General features: G+C 52.1%; 5 protein-coding genes across 5 annotated transcripts; 2 read left to right on the top strand and 3 right to left on the bottom strand.

Moving 5' to 3' along the window:
- Positions 1 to 204: 204 nt before the first annotated feature.
- Positions 205 to 3,030, bottom strand: BJ171DRAFT_184558 (WD40-repeat-containing domain protein). The gene is made up of 10 exons (XM_053106120.1): positions 2,927 to 3,030; positions 2,390 to 2,787; positions 2,197 to 2,277; positions 1,873 to 2,059; positions 1,678 to 1,767; positions 1,272 to 1,575; positions 1,129 to 1,181; positions 956 to 1,045; positions 716 to 843; positions 205 to 499 (listed from the first exon to the last, which is right to left on the bottom strand). Exons 2-10 carry the CDS (start codon positions 2,780 to 2,782, stop codon positions 311 to 313), a joined length of 1,515 nt encoding a protein of 504 aa, XP_052964480.1. The 5' UTR covers positions 2,783 to 2,787; positions 2,927 to 3,030; the 3' UTR covers positions 205 to 310.
- On the bottom strand, positions 2,669 to 11,647 carry BJ171DRAFT_184517 (RAVE protein 1 C terminal-domain-containing protein). The gene is made up of 27 exons (XM_053106119.1): positions 11,515 to 11,647; positions 11,134 to 11,259; positions 10,889 to 10,948; positions 10,560 to 10,765; positions 10,352 to 10,418; positions 10,066 to 10,208; positions 9,567 to 9,939; positions 9,277 to 9,415; positions 8,924 to 9,168; positions 8,721 to 8,811; positions 8,082 to 8,615; positions 7,800 to 7,890; positions 7,509 to 7,667; positions 7,143 to 7,336; positions 6,935 to 7,056; positions 6,684 to 6,745; positions 6,397 to 6,532; positions 5,891 to 6,151; positions 5,519 to 5,765; positions 5,271 to 5,384; positions 5,045 to 5,181; positions 4,119 to 4,958; positions 3,845 to 4,002; positions 3,492 to 3,686; positions 3,149 to 3,410; positions 2,927 to 3,052; positions 2,669 to 2,853 (listed from the first exon to the last, which is right to left on the bottom strand). Exons 1-27 carry the CDS (start codon positions 11,602 to 11,604, stop codon positions 2,845 to 2,847), a joined length of 5,187 nt encoding a protein of 1,728 aa, XP_052964479.1. The 5' UTR covers positions 11,605 to 11,647; the 3' UTR covers positions 2,669 to 2,844.
- A 3,965-nt stretch (positions 11,648 to 15,612) lies between these two features.
- BJ171DRAFT_569790 (caspase domain-containing protein) lies at positions 15,613 to 18,349 on the bottom strand (the record flags this gene model as incomplete). The annotated part of the gene is made up of 8 exons (XM_053113587.1): positions 15,613 to 15,876; positions 15,992 to 16,339; positions 16,416 to 16,477; positions 16,713 to 17,178; positions 17,294 to 17,410; positions 17,502 to 17,582; positions 17,612 to 17,965; positions 18,290 to 18,349. 8 exons carry the CDS (start codon positions 18,347 to 18,349, stop codon positions 15,844 to 15,846), a joined length of 1,521 nt encoding a protein of 506 aa, XP_052964478.1. The 3' UTR covers positions 15,613 to 15,843.
- A 312-nt stretch (positions 18,350 to 18,661) lies between these two features.
- Positions 18,662 to 20,170, top strand: BJ171DRAFT_184346 (uncharacterized protein). Its single transcript, XM_053106117.1, has 5 exons — positions 18,662 to 18,970; positions 19,073 to 19,293; positions 19,419 to 19,533; positions 19,654 to 20,029; positions 20,132 to 20,170. Exons 1-4 carry the CDS (start codon positions 18,899 to 18,901, stop codon positions 19,945 to 19,947), a joined length of 702 nt encoding a protein of 233 aa, XP_052964477.1. The 5' UTR covers positions 18,662 to 18,898; the 3' UTR covers positions 19,948 to 20,029; positions 20,132 to 20,170.
- A 518-nt stretch (positions 20,171 to 20,688) lies between these two features.
- Positions 20,689 to 22,263, top strand: BJ171DRAFT_184352 (uncharacterized protein). Its single transcript, XM_053106118.1, has 3 exons — positions 20,689 to 21,403; positions 21,591 to 21,731; positions 21,979 to 22,263. Exons 1-3 carry the CDS (start codon positions 20,861 to 20,863, stop codon positions 22,204 to 22,206), a joined length of 912 nt encoding a protein of 303 aa, XP_052964476.1. The 5' UTR covers positions 20,689 to 20,860; the 3' UTR covers positions 22,207 to 22,263.
- Positions 22,264 to 22,579: the final 316 nt, after the last annotated feature.

The following is a 22,579-nucleotide window of genomic DNA, read 5'->3' as shown; positions in this document are numbered from 1 at the left end:
CATTCTTTATTGACCCAAACAGTTTCACCTACTGTTCAACCCCCCCCCTCACCGTATTCTTCACTGGGTGACTACATCATCTGGACCCTAACGGAGTGACCACCCTTGCTCAAACAGCTGTTCAGCTTGGTTTTGAGCGTCCTGGGGGATACCAAGCCGAAGATTGTTGACAGGATTCAATATTCCAGGGTCTTCTCGAGGATCAAGACTTCACCTCCAATGATCGTCGATCGTCCACTCCATCACGACACACGCAGGACTTGCTATATCGAATGTGGGAAACTGTATTATCTCCAATGAATTCTTCGTATCATGCACTTCCATCCAACGTAAAACGTCTGAGGGTTCCATCGATTCCACAGCTGTATATCCATCCGTCGAATACACTGAGCTGGAGGATTCCGCATGTCGGATCACCGACTCTGTCTGATCCTGTGCTTCCTTTTGGGTCTGCAGGCGTCCAGTAATGTGTTTCCTGGAATGACACAAGATCCCAAATCTTGGAAAGAAGATCGTGTTAATCGAATAATATCTCATCAGATCCAGTGTACATCGCCGTCGAGAATCTTTCTGTCGAAGGCAAAACTAATTCCCGTATTCCTCACCCTTACTGGACTAACCGCCCGTCGATATCTTATCAGCGTCCCCCCCCCCAGTCCAATTCATCCGATTCCTCCGCCATGACCATTCCGCACGAGGTCGTCCGTCAGCTCACCTTCACCTCGCCACTTGCTGAGCCTGAAATCAAAAGGTCACGTTCTTCATCGATAGCAAGAGTCCGAATCGTGTTGTCATGGGCAAAGTAGTTGTTGAGGCATATTCTTTGTCTGACATCAATTACGGCTTGAACATTGGATAAACACTCATCAGAAATTCAACAGCTGTGTAATTTCTCAAATTGAATGGACCCGGCTTCAAGCGTGAATCGCGAGGATGCTCATCTCATAAGACTTACCTATGTCACCCCGTTTTCCCCCCGATATGACCAAATTGTGGCGAGGGGAGTACACCAAAGAATGGGATCCTCCTTCGTTGACAGTGAAGCCTATCGTAAACAAGTACGATGATGAGCACATGTCGGATACCACTGCTCAAGAGCGCCTCTCCAAGGAGAAATCGGCATCATACCCTTGACTCTTTGTTTCTGTTGAGGGAGCAGTGTGTCCCACATGCAAACATTTCTTGGCAAATGATGTCAATGGCGTCATTAGAATGCCCATATCCCCACGACATGCCCATGAAAGTGCAACTCGGATCAGCGAGCAACCTACAGCGATGTCGCGGAGCTCCCCGCAGTTGCCAAGAAGCTCCCGGAGCTCAAATAGCGGAAATCGTATGCTGGCCCATTATGGCAGCTCAGGGTCTGAGTTGGAGCAAGACCCTGGGAACTTGCGTCAAACTTCCAGAGATGCAAGTCTCCTTTGGTGTCGGTCGCACCAAAGCGAACACCGAAAGGGTCAAATCGAATCTTAGTCAGCCGTCCCGCCGATTTAAATGTGTACGAAACAAGTTCCTTCTTCTGTCCGTAGTGATAGAGGTTAATCGAGTTCGAAGTTTCACTCGATGGTGAAAGATCTGTGCGTGCATGGAAGAAAAGTAAATCGTGAGTGTGAATAGTATTTTGCCACCCGCGAGTTTGCTAAAAATGCAGTCTCCTCACTATTTGGACAAACTAACAGTAGTTTAAAGACGGGTGGCTGTCAATCGCGACAGATGCCCCTTCTCGCTGGAGCCGTTGTCCATTATCGATTGCTTGTGTTGATGAAACTGAGCAGATATAATGAGGTGAGGTCATGCCCCCAACATCAACTGTTTCGCGCTACATGCAAGGCACAAACACTGGCTTCGAGGACCCACAACCATCCTACTTACATCCTCGCCGTAAGGTGTGCATTGATTTTTTCAAAGCCTTTTGTAATGAATCAAAGCTCAAGTTTCGTTTTGTAGCACTGAGTCGATCTCCGTCGTCCAAGGACAAAGTCGCGAGTGACTCTCGACCTGGCAGTCCATCGAGATCGTCCACGGGCGCCTTGCTTTCTGGGATAAGGGCCGTCGATGTCTAGATAGGATCAAACGACGCAGCACCGAATTAGCGGCTCGAAGCTTCTCCCGAGTGCCGTTGTTATTCATGGCTTGGTTACCATCGCCCAAGACTCGGAATCCTGCCGGAACTCGAAGCTCATCTGTCTCTGATACCTTTTGATACTTTGATGACACTTCAACATCAATTTCATAAATTTCCTTTGAAGTTCCAACCGCAAATATCGCGCGATTGCCCTGCCGCAGATGGGTGAGGTTTAGTATACAACCCAGCAGGTCTTGGACGATCGCCACCATCTCCATCTCTGTCGTGCCAACTGGCGCCGCCTTTAAAGCAATGACCCCTTACTGCGTTAACCGAGAATGAATGGATGATATTCTTGGTACGGAACACCACTTGATTGTCGAGTAACACTGTGCCATCGCGTGCATCAGAGGCGACTCTTGAATCATTGCTCGCGTCTGTGTCAACTTTGGCGGTTACCGCACTTGGAGCCGCAGCTGAATCAGGGTTTATCGACGGATCCTCCAGCATGAAACCGTTGTCTGGTGCGATTTCGTCAGCCATATCCTCTGGCTTGGGTGTGTTTTCAGTCTCAATCGGCGGCAGGGCCATCTGCAGCATTCGATTGATGTTGACGAGATTCCCGAGGAAATTCCAGAGCTCCTTCACGTCTGGTTCTGATAGAGCCAAATGGACTTTCTCCAACGGCATTTCGTGCTGCCTCCATTCGGCTGCCATCGTCACTTGCAGTTGGTAAAGTTGCCGGGAGAGGCGTTTGAGGACAGCATCGGAGAGGAATATCATACTCTCTGGAAGGAGTGAATCGGTGGCCCTGGATTGCGAGACATACACCTCAAATGTCATGCCAATGTGCTGTAGTACCAAAGTTTGGACCAGAAGCTCGGCTGTCATTCGAGTTTCTTCCGACACAGCAGCAGTCTCATCTTGGTGCTCGTCAAAGGTTTCGCGATTATCATCGGCAGCAGCCTCCTCGGTAACAATTGCTGGCTATTGTGTGGTCAAACTCGTCCTGTTAGTCATCCGTCTTACACCATGCCCCGCATCATTACTTTGACACTCGATCCTGAGATCAAAAATACGCACCACATCAATTTCGTCATCACGGACGATCGATTCGATAATCCGCCAAAGATCGGACATATTCTTTCCGAGCAGAATCTCGAAAAATCCGTCACAGAGCGAGAGCAGCCACCTGATTTTTCGATAGCTTTTCTGTTTCAAGCGAGAGATGATAATCGCCAGGAAAGCTGTACATGAGGCGCCCATGATGACTGTATGAAGTGACTTGGTACACGACCCATTCTGTGCTTTGTCTTGCCATCGAACGATCGACCACAGCAAACGCCTGTGAGGGAAGGCCGAGGGTGTACAGTTAGCGTTGAGATAAGCGTGACCACATTCTCATCGAATCCGCAGGCGGTCCTACTTTGCCAGCCAAATGTGATACTCGGTTCCGTGTCCACTATCTTCAAGCTTCAATGGAGGCCCAAACACGATGCGTGAGAGGACGTTGCACTGGTCCTCAACAAACTTCACGTATTTGGTCGCGTACTCGGTGCTGGTTTCCTGAAGTGGAAGAAACTCGGAATATGTGATTACCGAGTCCATTTCCTTGCAACGCGTAATGATTCATAGAGAGTCAAGTTAAGGACCTTTGCGATAAGTAAGACGAGTCTGTCAATCAAGAGGCATCGCCTGAATAGAAACTGCAGCCATCGCCTCGACAAATTGGCGGGCAGCATCAACCGACGCCATATGCCACGCTGACAGAAAGGATATATATCCAGCATCTGTTCGATCAACGTTATTGGAATCGAGACCTGGCTCGAAAGGCGGCAAATACTGCCCCTCAGTCGCTCAAAGTAATCTCGGAAGGCTTCTTCGACTTGCAGGACGTCCATATTTAGCGAGACGACTGTTGTCGATTGGTAGACCGCCTAAATTGCAGATCCCGTTATTGACCATGAATCGCAATTACTGTGCAATCCTGTTGAGCAACCCGTTGTAGGGTGCGATTTTGCCGTCGCTGCTCGTGTATCAGAGCTAAACTCACCTGAATCGACCTCATCGCGAGCATCCATTGGTGAACCATGATATTCCGACACTCAAGTTCGTATTGAAGCCTCTGCTCGCCGCTGACATGGCCGAGCGCATGGTTAACATCCTCCAAGGCACTCGCAGCTTGGCTTTTGCCTCCATCGTCGCCGACCATCTCCCGCGACACAGTATCAATGCCGTCGTCGTTGTTGCTATCGTCGTCGTGATCAAGTGTACTTTTGTACTCATCGAACATACTGGCTCCTGTTCCAAGAGCCGAGGGAAATGTCGAGCCTATAGGCTGACCCCAGTCGAATCCGTCATCCTGATTGGAAACGGGCGCACCCCAGTCGAACTGATCGGCGCGTTGCGCTCCGCCGAGCTGGTTCCAATCGAGTGATGCAGAAGTTTGGGTGGCGACTGGTTGGCTCCAGTCAATACTTTCATGGATTTCGCTGGCTGTTGGAGGACCTGCGCCAGTGGTAGTAGCTGTCGCGGTGCCTCCAGGGCCATGATCCCTCCAGTTCATGACGCCTGTAGCTTCAGTAGTACCGATATCGTGACCCTTGTCTGCACACTCAAGGGATTTTGATGCGTCTTGTCGAAGTTGCTCTTCGCGCAGCGGCTCCAAACGCTTCATGATTTGAAGGGCCAAGAGCGGGCATCCCATTTCGATATAAGCTTCAGCGCACTGGCATATGAACTCGGCCTCTCGTGCTGGAGGCGTTTGCGGGAGAGCAATGCGTAAGGACTTGTAATACCCCTTCAAGTGGTAAAATAGGACAAGTAGCTCCGGATCAACTGGCGCGTGGACGCTATCGGGTTCTCTGTCGGGGATGAATGTGTCCATCGGCATCTGTGAAAGCATTTGGGCAAATCGTCAGCAGCAATACACCATTGCAGAAGTGATGATGATGACAGCCTTCGACAGCGTCCACGAACCAGGGTAACCAACAAGCTTTCTGAGCGCTTCTTTATAATGGAATAGGCAACAGAAGCAAGCCAACGATCGCCTCTCCGCAAAGCCTCGGGGATCAGCGTTGTTGTCACAACGTCCAACAAGAGTGAGCTTTCATCGCCTGCGACAGATTCAGAGGCTTCCGTGTTATTTCGGGTCGCAGGAAGCCGGCCTTCCCTTTCAAAGGCAAGTCGAATGATGAAGACAAACCTTCAAATAGTCTACATATCACTAATGCCAGTTGGGGGTCATTGAGGTGTTTGAAACAAACGTTGACGGCATCCTTTGGACTGTCTCCAAGAAGAAAAAACGCCACAGCGTATTCTGTCGATCGATGTATCAGTCTATTAGCGGTGTTGGCTTTGATAGCCTTGCTCACTGGCCCATCTTTCACGAGCCCACAGAGCGGGACAGAGCTGGAAGCATCATGTTGGCTATGAGATTGATTCGGCACCCACCGTAACGTTGCTTGCCCAACAAGGCAAACGCATTCTTGATAGCTGCTTTTTTCCATCGCTCCTCGGCAAAATCATTTGCCAGGAAGCGAAGCATTGAGGCCTGCTCTGGATGGGCATTTGCCAACTTCCACAGCCCCAAGAGAACATTCTTCTTCCTCATAGCGATGTAAAACAAGGAACAGTCAACCGGGTTCTTGTCATCGTTTGCCATGTACTGGTTGCGGGCAATCGATTCGATGACACGGCGCTTTCAAAGTAACGCGACAGCAATTTCATAGACGCATGATGTGAAAACATGACTGGGTTAGTTCCTCACATCGTCGTGCGTGACCAGAGACAAACTCTGCCGCTGGTAGCCAATGAGATACCTACCAGACTCTCCAGATTCTTGATCCAGTAGCCCATGCCGAAAGCCCGAGCATCTTTCCAATTCAACTTTGAGCCAAGTGCAGCATTACAGCTCTCGATGAGTAGATCCTGACTCTCACTGAAATAGGCCCAGGCCACATCCCTGGACGATAGCTCCATTGACCTCATTGCAGGAGGGAACGACTTTTGCGAAAATAGCCACAACTTCATGAAGAGCAGGAATCGGCCGCCATTTTCGTCGAGAGAGCGCTTCTGAGCCTCGATCTACGCAATGTCGGGACGCAGAAACGCGGGTACGCCAAATATACAACGTGTGGTAAGCGAAATGCGGACCTACAGCAAATAACAAATGCCTGAGGCGGTCTGTCCGTCCGTCCGCTCTCGATCAATGTTACTTTGTCGATACTCTCCTCCTCTCCGTACCACCAATCACTTTTGTCGATTGGCACTCGCTATCAAGAATCGCGATTCACACCCCCTGCAAGCTTCACTCATGCTCATCGCTGCACCTGAGAAAACGTATCAATGAGGGCAACGAGCAGCATTTGGTCGACGTTGGTGATTCGCGGAAGGGATACATATGTAAGCTGCTCGGAAAGAAAGGTCGCCTGGGAGGATGTAAATTCGCCGACGACTGTTTGATCCCTACAGCACAAACGATAGGGTTTTGCACACCCATCCCGATTGCAACGTTAACTCTTGCAGAAACGACAATGGCGCTGCGTCGTGCGGCCAAAACGCCGGAGGCGGACAACCAACGGCGCCCAAAGACCTTGTTTATCAAGCACATTTGTACCTTTGACCATCCTCGGCCGCGAATAGCGAATCATAATGCTGAATGCTTGCTGCCGGGGATGCCTGAAGGGCCATATTTCATCAGCAAAGCGAGTTATTTGCAACAAAATCGGAGGCAGAAGGCATAAGGCCCAAGACACAAGGCAGAGCCATGCAGGGCAATGCTGGACTGCCTGATTGGTACACCGGCACGAATGCACGTCGGCCGAGCTTGCTTTCCATATTCGGGAACAGAGCTCTGCGCATTCATACCTCGTCTTCAAAAAGTTTCCATAACGGCACGGGCACATCGATTATGGTTCGATTGGATTGGAATAACAACTGAACGAAGCGATGAAGAAACGACAGCTGATACTTGACAAGATCATAGTGACCTGTTTCGAGGCAACGTATTAGCATTTCAGTTGCCTGGCAGGGCCGACAATCTGCACGAAACGACTTGATCATCTATCATTCATACCCCAAATCAAATTCTGGATCAAAACAAGCGGATGATGCTCTGGGAGTGAGCCATTAAGTCGACTGGCTCCAACAAATATGTTGTATGGGGAGCTTGTATCGGACTGATCTTCAAACCACTTGTCATAAATGTCAATATGGTCTTTCTTTCCCACAAGAATGGACCCGTTGCCCAGCCAGGCAACAATCTCGGTTCTGGGGGGAGTTAGATCCGCATCAGCTGGCCATGGCTACGCATTACATTGCAAGCTGGATCAAGCGAATACCCCGCGCCAATAAATATGGCTGCTATCCAGAGCTGCATGAGAGCAGCCACGAGACGACAGCAGAGTCAGGGGAATAGCTCCATCTCGTCCTAGCCACTCACCCCAGCGCCGTGAAGTTGCTTATAGTCGACCAGCTTGGCAAATTTTCGTTGGCTCTCCTTCGCTGCTGGCCATATATCTCAACTCGGTCGGGGTGGCCGCAGAGTAGAAGATGCTGTCCATCGGAGGTGAAATACCAATCCAGACCAACAATATCATCCCTGAAAACACCAAGGCTCGAGTGAGTATGCTGTGCTCTCACGTGCTGCTGGGCAAATGTGACCCTCCAATTGCGGGACCAGGAGGTCCGAAGCAACTGATGTGACGCTCATGGAATGCAGAATAGAGCCTACCGTGTCGTAAGTTCCCATTCCTTTCGGTAAGAGAGGCTCGATATATTGTTGCACCACACCTCAACCCTTGAGCCACCTATGACTTGACGATCTATAAATCGGAAAGCAATAGCTTAGTTCGCTGCTCACTGCTCACTGCTCACTGCCCCCATTTGTTGGATGATTCCCACTGCCCCACAAATCAAGCCTCGCTCGAACCTCATGGTGACTCCGCAAATACAGGAGAAAGCCATCGAGGCCATTGAGGTCATGAAAAGCACTCGAGTCAGCAAGCTCACGTACGAATAGCCAGCTTGCCAAAAGTATGCGGATAGATCCCCAGGACTCCTTCGGCTTCCAGCTTAAATCTTGACACAGGCACCCACGAGGAGTTCTTCGCAATGCTTTGAAAGGAACCACCATTGATATGCCAAAGCGTCGCATCATCGCCTTCGCATACAGTCATGAATAAGTGGGGTCCGAGAGGGGCAACGGGGCCATAGACCGTGGACAGACTGTCGGTGGCGACAACGTATTTCAACGCCGACGAAAGTTCAAGACGATTTGCCGCCACTAATGTCGTGGCTACTTTCGTTGTTGGCCCAAGCTCTATGGTCCAGACATAAACCGTTGTATCTCTGGCCACGCCAATGAGGTAATATCGGGCTTGGACCAAGGACTCCACCGAGGCGACATCCTCGCCACCATCATGATAAAGATGGATCATCGCCAAGTCCGGGATCCAGCTGTCCACAACTGCGGTGCTTTGAATCACCCTTCCAGCTTGTACGTGAACGATGCTCAGTTCACTTTTCTCGTATGCAATGAGGAGAGGCACTGTTGGAGAGCGCAGCAGTTGGATTGAGGAACTGCAAAAACTTGGCTGGGATATAATCTGCACACATGAGCACGGCAAGGGCCATCATTGCACTAGTCACCCACCTCCAGGTATCCATGCTTGGAGAGGATGCTCTGAAAAGGCCCCGGTCCGGCCACCAAGCGCATCCAGCCCCGAGGTTGTACGTGCTCCGATCTGGAATTCGTGACAAACAATAATAGCATGAAGTACGTCGAAGCGCGGCGCGCATCGAAAATGTTTAGCGCAAAAGTCCAAGCGTTAGAATTGGCGGATCCTGACAGCTTACCTTGGGATTCGTCGTCTCGAAAATGATGAGCTCACCATCTCGTCCTGTTGTCGACACAAAGGGCATGTTTGGATGACGAGTGACACGTCTGACGCTCGCTCGATGCCCACACCACGAATACGTTAAGCGAAGATAGGTATTGCCGATTGAAGTTCCAAGGAACTCATCCAGCGACATAATATATGCGTTGACGCTTCCGTCAACTGCTTGGCCGAGGAAAAGCAGCTCGGCGGGGAAGTATATGGCTGTGGGCATTCAAATGTAAGAGTGAGCATTCGCAGCCACCTGTGCTTCAGCCACGATTCCCGCCCAATATGGCTGGTTGTGCAAACGCCGATCTCAACAAGACCTACACGAATGTTGTATCGCAGGCCTGTTGCAAAAAACAAAGACGTTTCCGAGGAAGAATTCGTAATCAGATCGGATCAACGAGTCTTCGGCGCGCATGATGACTAGAACTTTGGGTATGCACCTGGGCTTGCTGGTCAGATGCTGGAGGACCAAGAAGTCATTAGCACACAAGTCAATTCTCCCGGTCGTCTTGTTCGCCGCCATCTTGTTCGACGCCATTGGCTGCATTGGAAAGTGATATCGTGCGCATGGGCCATAAGCGTGTCATTCGATGGAAGCCATCAACTCATACCTGGACACCCCACACGATCATAGATCCGGTCGGCTCGATTCGAAAGAGCATGTCTGGATAGTCTTTGAGCTTTTCTTTCACTCTTCTACTTCGGCGCTCATTTGTGGTTCCTTTGGCATTCTTTTTCTTTCGATACTTGCTTTCCTCCATCTCGCGCAAAGCGAGAGCTTCATTGATAGCTTCGCTATGAATCCAATGAACGGGACTGAGCCCCTCATCAGCCGTTGTTAGGTCCTCATTCGAGCCAGGAAATGATCGTGGATTGATCAGTGCGGCCATATGGAAGACAAAGGGAAACTGCTGTGTCGTCTGACTCCAGAGTCGGCAGATATTGTCCAGCGAAAGGGTCATAAGGACGTTGTCCGCAGGAACCCTGCAAAGTGAAGTTGGTGGCCACCCAAAAGCATATATCATCGTTAGCTCTGAAGCCGTGAGCAGTCAGTCCGGTGATCTGAGCTCTGAGGCAACTGTTCTCGAGGAGTCCAGCGGCCTTCCATACCTAGTATACTTGGCATCTCTATATCGCCACTCGGTGCTGACGACAGACCGGGGATGCAAAAGATAGGTAAAATCGAAATCGACGTCTTCAGAATCAGCTCCGCTTGTTTCTTTGGAATACCAAATCTTGACTACCCGATCGTACTTTATCAGTGGAAGCACATAAAAGCAAAGTAGACTCAGATAATATGCAATGCGAAAGCCGGTGCAAGCACCAGAATGTGACAGCTAACGCGAGCTTCGTCCGCATAGCGAGGAAGCATTAAGGATTGGCAGCACAGAACTACCATCGAGAAAGTGCTAATAAAATGCCCGTCTGGAGAAAACTCGGCTTTGTGGACGTCATTTGCCAAGCTGCCTCACACAGTAGATTGCACCAGAGCACCCAGAAGGTCCCAATATTAGTATGAGCTGCGTTTGAAAGAGCGTACTGCCCGGTAGATATGCCTTGCTCATCCGCTGTGTTAGACATCTTGTGCAACATTCTCATCATACCTTGTCGACCATGCCGCTTTCCAACGATCCGAGCCAGCCGAGTCTGGATTCGGCGCAGAGATATCGGAAAGGTGACTTCGATCTGGCCTTTGCGTGTACAGCACCAGGTAGTTTCCGGCAGCGAGGAACGATCCCATCGGATGGAAGGCCAGATAACGGAGAAGAAAATTGGCTTGGAGCGTCTCGGAGTATTCCCAGGTGAATTTCTGGAGCAGAGTCATTGCAGAGGGTCGTTAGAAGGCTCGACTTTGGTCGATTGACCTCGTACAAGCCAAAGTCCACAAAGAACCAAAGCAACCCCCCACGGCGTCGAGGAATCCCAATTTTACCTTGGGAGCGATTTCATGAGGCAGATACAGGACAATTTGATCGCGATAACCAGCGATGATCTGTTGGTGGCGAGTGACTGCGTGTTAGAGCTGGTTTCCCCGAGCATTAGAATCCGTCACAAGCATTATCGGTATCAAAAATATGTTGAAGGAGCAGAGAGTGGCTTGGCATCAAGCTGTTGATCGTCGCCTCAACCGAGCCGCCAGCAGACCAGGCCTTTCAACACCACCACGCTCTACCATACCAGGCCGCTTGTGCCAGACATGGCGACGCAACTGACTTCCAAATCGCCATCATCGGGATGCGAAAGAGATTGAAGAAAGGTGAAATCGGACCGAAAAACAATGATTTTTGCGCCACAGCCGTATATCTAATCGATGGAAACAAGCAAGCATCGACGACTTTAATCGGATCGTGCGCTGAGGGCCGGGTTTGAGCATCGTCCCAGAAGAACACGCCTCAAAGACGCATGTACGATGCCCATGACGTCTATCAGACTCTGGCGCATCACTCGGGGATGGGACGGGACGCTTCCCGACTCTAGGAGAATATCTCTTGATACAGTGGTCATATCTTGGCGGCCGTTTTGTTCGACCGCAGCCTCCGATGCGAGGATTGCCCATACCACGTAACGCGTGTCACGGAATAGAGCCGTCGCCATCGATCCTGGTGAAGCATTGGGTTTGCCAGCAATAACATGCTGGAGAAGCTGCATTATTCCCGTTGCGCCTGATGGCCGGTACGAGCGAGTAGGTGATGGTAGCTTTTCGCGGCGGGTGGGGAGGAGATGGTGGAGGTTGCCGCAACCAGGGCCGCCGCTGGACGGGAATGCTTGGGGGGGGGGGGACACGTGATAGTGTGGCGCGGTCCAAGGGTCGAATGCACCTTGAACCACAAACTACACTTTATTCAGAAAAAAAACGGGACAACATAGCCGTTTCCATGAACATGTAGTATGTGCTGTGCTTGCGTCAAGCAAAGCCACAAGAAATAAAACAGATCACTTTGGCAGCCTCCGAGTGAAGACCGCCGGTCGCTCTCCGATCTCCACAATCGACCTGCATACTGTGATCATGTTGCGCGCCGCATTGACGTCGCGATTCCACACTGTCCGGCAGCTGGGATTCTTGCAGCTCCTGACAAAGTGGGAATTCGCAACACTGGGCGCATCGAGTCCTTCCAACCGAACTGGCTCCAGGCACTTGGAGCACACCTTGCGAGGTGTTGAACTCGTTCGTCGAGACTACCTTGACGCTTCCATGATGGTGATTGGGACGGCGTCGGTGGTGCTCGAATTGCTCAAAGTACCTGAGCAAACCGCTGCCTCCGAGGGCTGGATGCATAGCCCTTGCCTTGCCGCCATGACTGCATTGCCAAAGGCGATCACCACATCGGTCCGTATCGGGGCGTGCTTCAGGACGGCCTTGCACATCCTGTCGACGGCCACTTGGCGTCTCCTGTGGCCCGTGAATCGATGGTGACGGGCCTTCTTGCCAAGGTGGAAGTCGAGCTGCACTCGCAGCTCCGGTCGCAGGACATGGGTGAGATGGACCTTGAAAGCCTCCGAGGACGACACCTTGGGTGAAGGGAGTGGTCGACATCCAGGTCTCGATGTCGAGGCGATACTTCATGGTGTTGTGCCACTCAGTATTGGACTTGTGGCCACACATGTGCTGGTAGTGGCCATTGGAGAATGAGACCACCTCGTCTTGGTGGCCCGGTGCTTGGATGACCGCCGTGAAGATGGAGCCGACTCCAGGATCGATGCCAATCCAAGTGGTCTTGTCGGGGTCTGGGTCGCCGATGTGGGCCTGGATGCGCTGCTCGGCAGTCGGAGGAGGCTCGATGGTCTCGGTGTGATCGGTTCGAGGCAGAAACTTGACGAGACCGATGGTGCATCCAATGCCATCGGTGCTGATCTCGTAGTTGAACAGCTTCTTGTCCCTGACCCGCTCTTGGAAGAGGGAACTACGCAGCTTGAAGCAACTGCGCCAGAGACGATCCTGGTTGTTGACACCGTCCTCACCTTCTTCCTTGAGCTTGTCCCTGGTGAGTCCAAGGCGCTTCTTTGGACCCAGGAGTTCCCAGAGTGCGACGGTGTCGATCTTGACATACTTGGCCTTGGTGGTGCATAGAGGAACCATCGTGCACACGGCCGGAGGAGTGTCCAGAGCGAGCTGCTTGAGGCACCACTTGATCCTGGATGCCAGCTTGTTGATCTTGGACTTGGTGGTGCCGAGCTCAGACTTGGCCTTGGTGAACCTCTTGTCGTCGGAGGGAATGCCTTGGGTAGTGAGGCTGTCCAGCTTGGCCTGGCGCTGCAGCTCGGTGACTCGGAGGGCGGGCATGTCGCAGTCGATCCACTTGTGGACATCGTCGACCATCTTGTCTCGGGCGAGGATTCCCACATGGTGTGAGAGGCGATGGAGGGCCCGGAAGCGGTCCTGGTCGTTGCTGTACCGAAACTCGTCCAGGACGTGGCCAAAGTCTGGATAGAGGAACTCGAGATCGGCCTTGGGTGGAGTCTGCCCTGGTTTCTCGAAGAGCTCGAGACAGGCCTCGATGGCTTCGTGCTTATGCTTGTTGGCTGGGAAGACGGCAGCGCAGAAGCGGCGAAGGAGTCGCCAGTAGGCCAGGTCGAGGTGGGTGGTGCAGTTGGTGGCATAGGCATTGACAGCCAGTGTGAGAAGCTGACTGTGAGCACCATCAGGCAGACGAGGGGCCGGAGGCAGGTCTGCGTGCCGAGTGGTCTGGTAGTCGCGAAAGGAAGCGACCAGATGCTCGTTGTATTTCTCATTGTCCCCGGTCGGCGAGAGGGCACCGGCCTCGACAATCGTGAAGCATTGGCGGATGAAAGCAGGGGTGGACTTGGAGATGACGGGGACGGGAAGATCCTGCTCGATGCACCGGAGGATGTGCAGGTTGAGCAGCCTGGATGCCTCGAACTGGATCTGGGTCATGGCCTCGACGGTGGCCTGGATCTTGTCGCGGAGAGCGGGATTGAGACAACAGCCATCCATCGTCTGCTTGAAGCAGCTGAACTGAGGGGCGGATGACCTTCCATCCACGAGTGGGACGACAGAACTCTTGAGGGGCCGGTATTCGGGACACTTGTTGGTGTTGCAACGTTCGTGATCGGTGCCATCGCACTTGGGACATCGCTTGCCAGTACTCGAGGAAGTAGATGGACCAGGCTCGGTGGGATCGACATCCATTGGATCTGCAGAAGCAGTGGTGGTGAGCGACGGAGCAACAGACGACCAAGCATGCGTGGGGTCAGAATACGAACCAGAGACAGGCTCCGACTGTGACTTGGCTTTCTTGGGCCTGGTGGCCGAGGCTGGCCATCACCGGTACCCTTGCGCTTCGGAGGCATGGGGGCAGAGGATGCTGGATGCCTGCCAGTGGTACTGGTCAGAACAGAGACTTTTTTTTTATCGTACAATAGCGCGATGATCAGATCAAGGCGAGATGAGGGAAGAAAGCAGCAGGACGAAGGTGTGGCATTTATACCCGAGAGCAGGAACCCGTCTGCGCGGGCTGGTTGGGGAAGTGACCCTGTTCAAAAATCGCCGAGAGGTTCAAGCCAGGGATGTGAACGCGAAAATGGCGGCGTGATTGGGGGACTAAACCCCAAATTGGAGGAGCTCAACCCCAAATCGGTGGGGACTCAACCCCAAAGAAGTTCTCGATGGGATTGAAGTCGAGTGAGGCAGGTGGGGTGAAGATCACTGACCATCCTCGGCGCTCGATGCAGTCCAGGACAGCCATTGTCTTGTGCATGCTGACATTGTCCATCACAACCACAGAGTCATCTGGGAAGGCCGCTCGCTCAAAGAACTCGACCATCGAGTGTGTCTTGAATGATGTGGGGATGTACATGCGATGCAGCACACCAGAGTGGTTGATGGCAAATGCAGCTGAGACAGACTTGTGTTTCATGTGATTGCGCTGGCGAAGCGGAGCACCCTTCGGTGAGTATCCGTAAAGAGGAAAAATGGATCTCCTGATCCCTGTCTCATCGACAAAAACGAATCGCCGCGGGTCGATGGAGCGGACCTGGTTCCTGAACTGTGCCACTCGCTCATCCAGTCGCTTGGACTTGTAGAGGTGTGTTGCCCTCTTGTGTGAGAGACCTGCTCGGTGGATGGCAGTGTGGCAGAGTGAGAGTGATACTTTCCTCTGGAGGATGGACTCGAGCTTGCATCGCAACACAGGACCAGTCTGGAACGGGTCCTGTTCAATCAGGGTGCGAATGACTGGACATGCCTGCTCGAAGAAAGTGGATCTGCGAGCTGGGACCCGGGATGGGTCATCCAGCTTGCATCCTCGGTGCCATCGATGGATGGTGCTCTTGGATACACTGAATATGGAGGCGACCTTACGCAGGCTATGGATGAGATCGTAGCATCGCAATGCGGCGGTGCGAAAGTCGGATGTGTGGCGAATGGTCATGGCCAGCGCGCGATAACATTGGGTAACAAAATATTCGATGAATGGTCAAAAACCCGGGTGTCCCGTTTTTTATTGGATTGCTTGTAACCACAAGCAAGGGGCGACGCACCAGTAGAGCATAAATTGGCGCCGTCCCGTTTCATCCCGAGCAAACGGCTATAGAGCGGTGCTGGTTTCTCCAAATCGAAGTCTCAATCGAGACACCAGACACCGATTGCAAGAGTAATGCTCACGTGTGGAATCACCCCCCCCCTATCTCCGGCAGAGGTTCCGGCTTTGGGAAACACATATATTCACCTGGTGCAGAGCGGACATGTACTGGAAGGTCCTCCCATTCAATCCGATGCTGCACAATCAAGGACAAAGCTGCCATTTTGCATCCAACTTGCCATGGCAAGGAGGAAGCAACTTTCGAGTGGTGGTGGGGAGGGGAAGTCGGGTATTCAAGCTGGGTACTACTAAATTGGTGGCTGTCATCTGGCTTTCTTTCCGTGCGGCCTTAAATCTCAAATCGTACGCTGTGCACATCCGTCTTGTTCGGCGAACGTGGCCACGTGTCGTATGGAAGGGGTTAGTGTGACACTTCTGAAATTGGAGGGCAGCGTTGCCAACCCTGCTCTCTCACAGACAGAACGACGGATACATACCAGATAACCCGTGGAAAGTTGGGGAATTTGAGTGAACGTTGGTCTCAAAATGTCACGGATGTCTTGCAGGAGCTCAGTATATGTTGGGTGTGGTTTCTTGGCAAGGACAGCCAACAGAGCATACGTCAATGCGCCGCGCGCCTGCCCCGAGATCTTTGCGTCGGCAGAGGTTTGCACGTCTTTGCAACCAGAAAATTGAAAGATGGCGCCGCATGTCTTGTTTCTGGAGGGAATAGGGGCCGGTGTGGCGATCTGGTCGCGGGAAACGCCATGATGGAGCAGCACTTCGAGCATGTCTTGATGGTCAGTCGATTGAAAATGCTCTGTCAAGAGTTTGAAGAACCCGCCCTGGTTCATAGATCGAGATGATGTTAACGGAACCGCGCGGCATTTCCAATCGGTATTGATTCCAGGATTTACTTACTGTGGGATGAAGCGCATCAATGATGGAGTTGTTGCTCTTGACGACAATGTCAAGGGAGCCATCTGCAAGGGTTTTGTTGGGGATTCAGTCAGTTCAGTCCACTTTGCTCCTCTTCGCAGCCACAGCCCAAGTTGTCGACGAGCGGAGCCTTAGAGGATGTTCACCGAAATTCTTTCAACGTTTCCTCGGATGGAGACGCTCGCACGGTCAACAGCTCAAATTTCACCGCCCGCGCATCTCGTGCGCCCACGGAATGACTGGTACCCTCGTATGTTGAGCACATCCGAAGGCGCTTACCGGGGCGATATGTGTACGGGAGGTCGAAGATTGTGCCTGAGTGGCAGCAATCAACAAACGCAACCAGTTGCACCCCAGAGGCTATGGGCTTGCACAGTATGTCGTGGATATCGTCGTCGATAATAAAGCCGTTTGTTGTAAAATCAACGGGAACCATCGTCTCGTCGAGGCCGGTGGGCTCGTCCTCTAAGCTATCGTGAGATGGTGCCGTGGAGCCATGGCCAGAGTAGTGGAAAAAGAGTCGATCTCCGGGAGCTGTATCGAGAGCAAGCCAACGCATTGCGTTGATGATGTTGTTTCGTGTCGGATGATGCACCGGGTTTTCATGGTCATCACGGAGAACCACCAGATGCTCGCCATAGGCCGGGTCGCGCTTCAAGAGCCACGACTGAATGTTTTTGATGTCGTTGATACAGCCCTTGAGTTCGTGCTTGGAGCCAATGTAGTTGATGCCGATCAACAGCGCCTGGCAGCGATTGAACAGCCCATGTTAGGAGAGAATCCCCTTTGTCGGGAACAGTCGGGAACAGTCCTGTGCTTCAGGAACCATGTAAGCTTTCCAAGCAACACACACGGCGAACCTTTTTGCGAGGCGAGCGAGCAGCAGGGGTGCTGCTCGAGTGGCTCTCGTAGTGGTGCACGACAGCTCCATCCTTTGTCTTGGTTGTGGATGTATACGTCTCCTTTGTGAACGAAAACTGGAGCCCAGCGGACAAGACGGGGTGCCATCAGTGCCAACACAAAGCACTGCCGCTTCTATCGACTGGCGGCGCGCGCGCGGGACCAAACCTGTGTTTTGTGGCCGTGGACCGGATGATCCTCAAGCTCGACCAGGTTGAAGTTCATGCTGGGGATGCGGCGGGGGATATGCTGGTCGCCAGGCAGTGCTGGTGGCGGACTCGGAGACGAAGGCAGAGCGCAGAGCAAAGGCCGAGGCCAGACGCAGTCCGCCTCTTCGCCACCGGAGCCCTGGCAAGAGCCACCCGCACAGCACCGGGCGCGCTGCCGATTGGCGCATTTTCGGCCCCGCACGGGCCCTCCAATTTCCACAGACACTGGATGACACATCCCGCACTCGAACCGCCTGGGTTGGCCTTGGCCAGGGACCGCCCCCCGTCATCGGGCCAGCCCGTTCGCTCCATCTCCAGCCCATATCCGCGTGCCGTTGTCGACATGAGCCAGAACGAGAAGCTCGACCAGTTCCTACAGACCCACCGTCCCTTTCGGGAAGTTGGGCAGACGCTTCTGAAACTCTGGGCAACCGTCCAAGATCAGGGCGATTCAAAGTTTGAGGAGTTTTATCAATCGCTCCCGGCTCTCTGCGCGTATCTCTTTGGCTCTCGTGTTTACCCGTAAGTCCGATCGTTCCAGCAGCCCTCATGGCAGAAAAATTGTGTTCAAGTTCTTGTCGTGGATGCTGACTGGACCGTATGTCTTCCTCATTCGACCCGTTCAGCGGGGTTATTCATTTCTCGATGTCCCCGGATGAGCGACGACTCTTGATAGATCTGTTGTCGCCAACCGGACTCTTGCTCAAACTACTTCAGAACGCAGCTCTGACTTCTGGCCTGGCTTACGAGGTCCCTGTCGAGAGACTCCCTGTACGTTACTCCCGGTTTCGGTGTCTCGCCCAGCATAGTGGCCAGTCTTACGTGATGTCTACGGGCTCGGTTTCAACGAGCTCGGCATCGCGCCTTGCAATCCCACAACACAATCGATGACGCTGGTTGCCTGTGTGTCCCCGACTCGGCACTCTGTTTTACACCTGACTCACCCCGTTGTTCGGAGGCGACAGCTGGCCCTTGCATTTACCACCGATATAACACGCTCGGCGTCCGAACCCTGATCCCGATGGCGCACACTGCCTCGCCAAGTATCGATGACTCATGACTGATCTGCGTCCCATCGCACCGTAGAGCTATGTCACGAATGCCTTTGAGGGCATGGACTACAAGTCTTTGCCAGCGCTTTATCGACGAGTGCTTATAATGGACGAGCTATCTTCATCAAAGTCCCACGACTCAATTGCGAGCAAGTCGGACAATTCAAAGCCACGGATAAGCTCCGTCAAATCCGTCAATTTCAGTAGGGGCACTGATCGAACACGCGATGAGCTGGAAGTGCCCTGCAGACAGCTTCTGATCTACACCCATGGAAGCTAATCGGCTTTTCCCTCTCACACAGATATGTTCGAGTACTTCATGTTTAGCTTTGCGTCGTCTGTGGCTCAGGGCAGCGGCGAGCGAGCGACAGGAGTGGTCAGTGTTTAAAAAGCTATGAGCTGGAGCGACTTGATCGAGCGGCTGAATCTAAGCCTCGGCACTAAGTCGCACCCAACCCTTGTTCCTCGCATTCTGAAGGCGAGTGCGGCCGAGAGTACTGGAGGGCAATATCTGTCCAAGCTTTCGCGGGAACTCCAGATTGGTTTCAAGAATCCGCTTTCTACCAAGGCGGACAACATGCAGAGTTTTAGCGCTCTCTACCTTCAACTTGTGACAATGTATATCAAGTACTTTATCCCGCTGGTACCGCAGCCCTCTACTTTGACAGCTGCCTCGGCCGACACAGTTATCACGTCATTGTATGTCGCCGGCCTCACGTGTACCACGACGCATGCTTTGCTCCTCGAGGCTGTGCATGGATGGGTATTGTTTGTTTGCAGTGGAAGCGCTCATAGCACACTGAAATACTTTGATATACTTATAGAGATAGCCTCGCAAGCAACCCCAGTCAACGATTCATAATCCTGTCCATGAGTGAGGCTCTAGGCGTTATTCTCTCGGACCAGTGGATCACCCAAGGATACCGCGTGGCTGAGGATGTAAGTTGTAGTCAGCATCACTGCAGCCAGGATCGGGAGGTGCCGGTGCCGCAATACGATCGTTAAGGTGCTCCAAGGACATACCCATCTCTGATCAACTTCACGCATGAAACAATCCAGCGTTACGAGCGCCCATCATCACTCAGGATCAAATGCATACACACTTTGGTAGCCCATCTTTCCAAGTCTAATCTCCAAGATATCTTCACGGGGCTTCCTCTTCACGACGTCAGTCCATGGGTAGATCAACCTGTCGAGGTTATCATACAGCGACGGGTCATTTCTTCCCTCCAAAAGAAACTCTTTCATTTTTTCCACAACTCTCTCGAGTTCTGGCCAATCGATGAAGGTTATTCCTCAGTAAGATTCGTGATTTGTGACCAAAGACCGAGACTCCATCCCATCATGCTCTAACGACCAGGGAATCTCTGTAGATTGTCGAAATCTGGCTCAAATATATCACGCCATACGAGCCGAATAATCTTGATGAATCCTGGTAGGCTCCCAAGCCCTGAAAATCGCGAGATCACTGTGTTGCCTGTGGATCCGACACGGCGACCTCTCTAACACAAGATCAATCTACAAACTCGATGTTTAGGCTATTTTTCATTGTCCACAACTTTGCCTTTTATTCAGTTTTGCTCCGCATCTTCATTGAGCGATCTGTGCAATTCGACTTGTTTTCGGCGGTCCGACATACAGTAGACAGGCGCTCCACACATTCCGGCCACATTATCACAAAGCGATTGTCTCCAGGCATGGATTTTCTTGACATGTTGGAGAGGGTCATGTTTGCTTACAGCAGCGACTATTTGCGAAGCACTCTTGATGCCTTAGAAGGATCATATTCTGCGCTGTTGAAATCCTCCTCACCGACGTTGAGTCTTTCGAATGTCCCGGGCAATCTTCCGAAACCCCGTCCTTCAACTGTTTCCCCGCTTTCGAATGCTGGCCCTGCGGTTCGACAACACCTTCTATCCATGCTTGGCGAGGAAAAATATGAACCCGTGTTCCAGAAGGACGAAGAATCAGGAATCAAAACTACGGTAACAACAAGAGGCTGGATTGAGTGGCCCAAAGGGGGAGGGCTTTGTTGGAGAACTCGAGCTCCCTTTGAATTAGTGAGACAGAGAGTCACTGTTCCTCAGTCAAGCTACCGAGACACAGCCCCAGATGGATCCCAGCCTCTGAGCTACTGTGGCTGCGGCAGATGTAGCTTACGTGGAACTTGAGTCCTCTGGCAGAGCTACAGCGTGCACAAGCAGCGTTTCTACTCAAGCCACAGTTAACACGTCTCTTTCCCCGACTCTTCTAGACTGTTTGGCTGATGAACAATATCTACAACTCCATCGGCCGGCTGGAAACTTACTCGCCGCTGCTCATACCAACCACTTCAAACACACCATCCATGTCACGAAGTGGTTCATATGCGGCCGACGGCCCAGATCGGCCAACATTGGCACCTTTACGCCCCTCCGATTTCGAGAAGAACAGGCGACTGCCCAAGGTTTTTCCGGACTACCCCACCACCACCTCCGGAGTCGCTTGGTTGTTGTGGACCATTTTGACCGGCGTTGGATGGATAAGAAAGTTTTTCGATTTGTTTCATGGCTATATGAGCAGTGACGACCGAGGAAGCTCAGAAAATCTTCGCCTGTTAGCCGATGTTGATAGAGCAATGAACCGATTAAGAAAGCTGAGCGAATGCCTGCAAGAGCTCTGGCCTGCGCTGTGCAGCATCCGATACAACTCGGCCCTTTACACGACCAAGCCTCAAGCCAGCCCGTATTTGGATACAATTGATGCGGAATCATATGACATGCTGGACCATAGTCATCCTACGTCCCTCTCGGTGGAAGGCAGAGAGCAGGTGCGTAGTGAAGCTTTATTGCTCTTACTGTCGTCGGTGCTATTGTTAGGGATATCGGTGTTATCGCGTTGGAAGGTGGAGCGCGTTCTTCAGCATCGATCTACTCTGTCCGAAGGCTGTAAATCTGATGAACCCTTGGAGTACCGCATCACTGAAATAATGGCATTGCTGGCCGCCGACACGCTAGATCAAGAGCGGCAAAAGAAAATGCGTCAATGTTGACGTCAGGGTCATTGAGACCGAAAGGTCCGAAGCCATCGTTCAAACAGGCGAAATTGCGATTTTGGTGCATATTTCCATTTGGCTCACGAAACAGCTCGCTGGATGGGTAAGCCGTCCCTTGATGAAATGGATTGCGTGATACTTTGAAGTCGCGGTCGGACGAGATGAGACAATCTCGTGTACATATCCATCCATGATCTTTTGTTGGGGAGGGGGAGCTCAGAGAGGCTATATTGAAACTGACAGCAGCCATGTTGATCGTCGCATATGTAAGCCTGACTCGAAAGTCGAATCGAGCGCTAATATCTGTACTTGCCTCTCACCCAAAATCGCCCAAAATCAAATGAATCAAGTGGGCATGTCTGAAGGCCATCCTCCCTTGGATCCCCGACTATAACTTCAAATCAATCAGGATGCTGGCAAACGTTGTGAACGATGTTTATGCATTATTATTGTCGCTGTTGCTGCTGACAATGTTTTCATGGTTCACCTTGCTTTGTGCTGCGTTGGCCCTCGTTCTGATTGATGTTGTTGGTGCTGCATTCATAAGCCACATCACACGCGACCTTCACACGAAATAATGAAGTCAACCAATATAAGGTGCTTTTGGGTTCTGTGGATGCAATAGCGCACTGGTCGTTGTCGCTGCTTTGGGCAGGACTAGATCACAATATTCTGGACCCTTCATACCTATGCGAAATCCAATGTGTCAGGGAGATAGCAGTGAGTCAGATCAATCCAACGCTCAACCAAACGGAGCCCCGTGCACGATGGATGGGGTTTCCCACCACTTTGTGGATGGGACATGCATGCCCCATCGTTCCCAATGGCCATCCACACCGTGGAAGCTGTACAAGGGATATGCCCTCAGCCCTCGTCTGCTTCCTTCCATTCCGACAAGCTCCCGCGAGCTCCGCCACTGCCGCCACCACCATCACCAGAGAAGAATAAACT

The sequence above is a fragment of the Polychytrium aggregatum genome, assembly GCF_025602895.1.
Source record: "Polychytrium aggregatum strain JEL109 chromosome Unknown BJ171scaffold_32, whole genome shotgun sequence".
In the NCBI taxonomy this organism is placed as follows: Eukaryota; Fungi; Chytridiomycota; class Chytridiomycetes; order Polychytriales; genus Polychytrium; species Polychytrium aggregatum.
This window is presented reverse-complemented; position numbering and strand designations above follow the sequence as displayed.

What these genes read in the sequence shown, in the direction of transcription:
- BJ171DRAFT_184558 (XM_053106120.1), bottom strand. Translation starts at nt 2,782, where the DNA reads ATGGCAGCCGAATGGAGGCAGCACGAAATGCCGTTGGAGAAAGTCCAT. An exon ending in ATTCATTCTCGGTTAACGCA is followed by an intron (nt 2,278 to 2,389) that starts GTAAGGGGTCAT and finishes CATCTGCGGCAG; the next exon opens with GGCAATCGCGCGATATTTGC. An exon ending in GGGAAAACGGGGTGACATAG is followed by an intron (nt 844 to 955) that starts GTAAGTCTTATG and finishes CCAATGTTCAAG; the next exon opens with CCGTAATTGATGTCAGACAA.
- BJ171DRAFT_184517 (XM_053106119.1), bottom strand. Translation starts at nt 11,604, where the DNA reads ATGCAGCTTCTCCAGCATGTTATTGCTGGCAAACCCAATGCTTCACCA. An exon ending in CCAAGCATGGATACCTGGAG is followed by an intron (nt 8,616 to 8,720) that starts GTGGGTGACTAG and finishes GCTCTCCAACAG; the next exon opens with TGCCTCTCCTCATTGCATAC. An exon ending in GGAAACTTTTTGAAGACGAG is followed by an intron (nt 6,746 to 6,934) that starts GTATGAATGCGC and finishes ATGGCCCTTCAG; the next exon opens with GCATCCCCGGCAGCAAGCAT.
- BJ171DRAFT_184346 (XM_053106117.1), top strand. Translation starts at nt 18,899, where the DNA reads ATGTTCGAGTACTTCATGTTTAGCTTTGCGTCGTCTGTGGCTCAGGGC. An exon ending in GCGAGCGAGCGACAGGAGTG is followed by an intron (nt 18,971 to 19,072) that starts GTCAGTGTTTAA and finishes CGCATTCTGAAG; the next exon opens with GCGAGTGCGGCCGAGAGTAC. An exon ending in GATACCGCGTGGCTGAGGAT is followed by an intron (nt 19,534 to 19,653) that starts GTAAGTTGTAGT and finishes GAAACAATCCAG; the next exon opens with CGTTACGAGCGCCCATCATC.
- BJ171DRAFT_184352 (XM_053106118.1), top strand. Translation starts at nt 20,861, where the DNA reads ATGAACAATATCTACAACTCCATCGGCCGGCTGGAAACTTACTCGCCG. An exon ending in CGGTGGAAGGCAGAGAGCAG is followed by an intron (nt 21,404 to 21,590) that starts GTGCGTAGTGAA and finishes CCGACACGCTAG; the next exon opens with ATCAAGAGCGGCAAAAGAAA. An exon ending in CGAAACAGCTCGCTGGATGG is followed by an intron (nt 21,732 to 21,978) that starts GTAAGCCGTCCC and finishes AAATGAATCAAG; the next exon opens with TGGGCATGTCTGAAGGCCAT.